General features: G+C 32.9%; 1 protein-coding gene across 1 annotated transcript in view; it reads right to left on the minus strand.

The window, feature by feature from the left end:
• Positions 1-2,269, minus strand: part of LOC106473814 (phosphoinositide 3-kinase regulatory subunit 4-like) — a gene marked incomplete at its 3' end in the record, with an annotated part of 41,169 nt that overhangs the window by 17,539 nt on the left and 21,361 nt on the right. The window contains exon 4 of the mRNA XM_022402204.1: positions 1,553-1,725. Coding sequence (XP_022257912.1) covers positions 1,553-1,725 — 173 coding nt within the window. The remainder of the gene's footprint in view (positions 1-1,552; positions 1,726-2,269) is intronic.

Here is a 2,269-nt window from a genome sequence, read left to right on the forward strand (position 1 = left end):
CTATTTGGTGGGGTCGCACTAACACTAGGAAATGAGAGTTTAAAAACTCATGTCAGAGACTGAAAAATCAGTTCTCCAGGGCAGAAAGAAAGTTCTCCGGACAGCAAAAGCTCTCCAGCAGTTCCCTCTAAGAAGAAAATGAAGCTGAAGTCCTCAAGTTAGCGACTTGTGGCTCCACTCATCATGACAAATCCTCCAATAAATACTTTGGTGTAAAGATTGATTTTAATTGAAACTCCAACAATTAAGCTCACCTGAGCACTAATCTTTACACTAAATTAAAGAATTCATTGAGATGAGGTAGGAAATTTAACATATGTTGGACCAAGGGGATCATCAGTGTCAGATTTCATCCTGATAAAAGAAGACCAGGATACAGTGATGAACTGAATAGGAATTGATTCAATTATGGTAGTAAAAAAAATAAAAGGGCAGAAGTAAGGCAACAGAATACTACAAGGGTATGATAAATAGTTATTCTGAAAGGAAGACTGTAAAAACATATTTACTAAAAGTGCAACTGTTAAGATTAGGAGAGGAAGAAGAGAATAACTTGAAAGATGATATAGAAGGTTAAATACAATATTAATGAAGGCAGAAGACATGGCTAGAATTAAGATGAACAAGGATGGTTTGAAATGGAATTTAAGTTGGAAAAAAGGAAAAGACAAGGCTCCTTTCAAAATACACAAAAACAGAAAATGAAAAAGACAGGAGAAATCATGTGATACTTAGGAAATAGCTCCAGAAATTGAAAAGGAAGACAGTACAAGAAGTAAGGCAGGATGACTGGAAAAAGGAATACAGTACAAGAAGTAAGGCAGGATGACTGGAAAAAGGAATACAGTACAAGAAGTAAGGCAGGATGACTGGAAAAAGGAATACAGTACAAGAAGTAAGGCAGGATGACTGGAAAAAGGAATACAGTACAAGAAGTAAGGCAGGATGACAGGAGAAAGGAATACATTACAAGAAGTAAGGCAGGATGACTGGAAAAAGGAATACAGTACAAGAAGTAAGGCAGGATGACAGGAGAAAGGAATACATTACAAGAAGTAAGGCAGGATGACAGGAGAAAGGAATACATTACAAGAAGTAAGGCAGGATGACAGGAGAAAGGAATACATTACAAGAAGTAAGGCAGGATGACTGAAAAAAAAACATTTTATGTCAGTTTTGAGTAGCACAAAAGACCAAGTAAGAAAATGATTAAGAAGAGTGGGTGAGCAGATAGAGAAGATGAAAAGAACTGAAAGTGGATGTATGAAAATACTTATAACAGGGTTCACAAAAAAAAATTTTAAATTACCTTTCCTGATTTTCCAAGACAACATTACCAAATTTTAAATGCACTGTATTTAGTAAATATGTAATTATTTTTCTTAACAGTGTTTTTTATTTATCTACTCATATTATAACTCATTCAAAAAGGGAATTTCTTACCTTGGGAATGAATTATTATTAAAAGCTAAAGCAATGCCTCCTTTAACATTTCCAAAAGATGATGTGAATATTTTTAATCTGATACATAATAAAAAGAATTTAAACAAACCTAGCAATCCGTTCATCAGGAGTGAGAATGGGCACAGATGCAAAACCCTGAACATACTCTCTAAGAAAAGAATAAAAATATTCTGGAAAGGCCTTGCCTCGTTGTTGTTCCAAGTATTCTTCTGCAGTAGACCTTTTGTTGGGGTCTTTTTGCATCATATGGCGCACTAGATCCTGCATCAAAATAAAATACACATAATAAATATAGTATCAACTTTTCAAAACTCTTTCTAATGTACATGAGGCAAATAAGTTATTTTGCTGGATTTTGGTAATAAACTATTATAAACATAACCAAAAAATATGCAATTATCAATTATTTACCTTTTGTATATGTGAAAAACAAAAAAATACATGAATAAAATTTATGAAACACTTGGAATGTTTGACACTTCAAAGGTCTTTTTACACATCAAATACCCTAATTCCTTCATTAAGTGCAAGGAAAAAAAAGATTTCTGAGCAAACGCTAATTACATTCCAAAACAAATTCACCTTGGAATCAGATAGACAGTTGAAGAATATTAATCAAATGTAAATGGTTTGGTAATGAAGAGGCCATGACAATAAAACAATAACAATGACATTAAAGAGAAACCCCTAATTTATTACACTGTTAATTTGTGCAATTATTTAGCAATAATTATTTTTTGTTAAACAAGACCGATGTCTGTAGATTTTACTTTCTTCTTAGAATTCTTCTCAAGAAGTCGATAAG

This window comes from Limulus polyphemus, unplaced genomic scaffold (genome assembly GCF_000517525.1).
Source record: "Limulus polyphemus unplaced genomic scaffold, Limulus_polyphemus-2.1.2 Scaffold6521, whole genome shotgun sequence".
Lineage (NCBI taxonomy): Eukaryota > Metazoa > Arthropoda > Merostomata > Xiphosura > Limulidae > Limulus > Limulus polyphemus.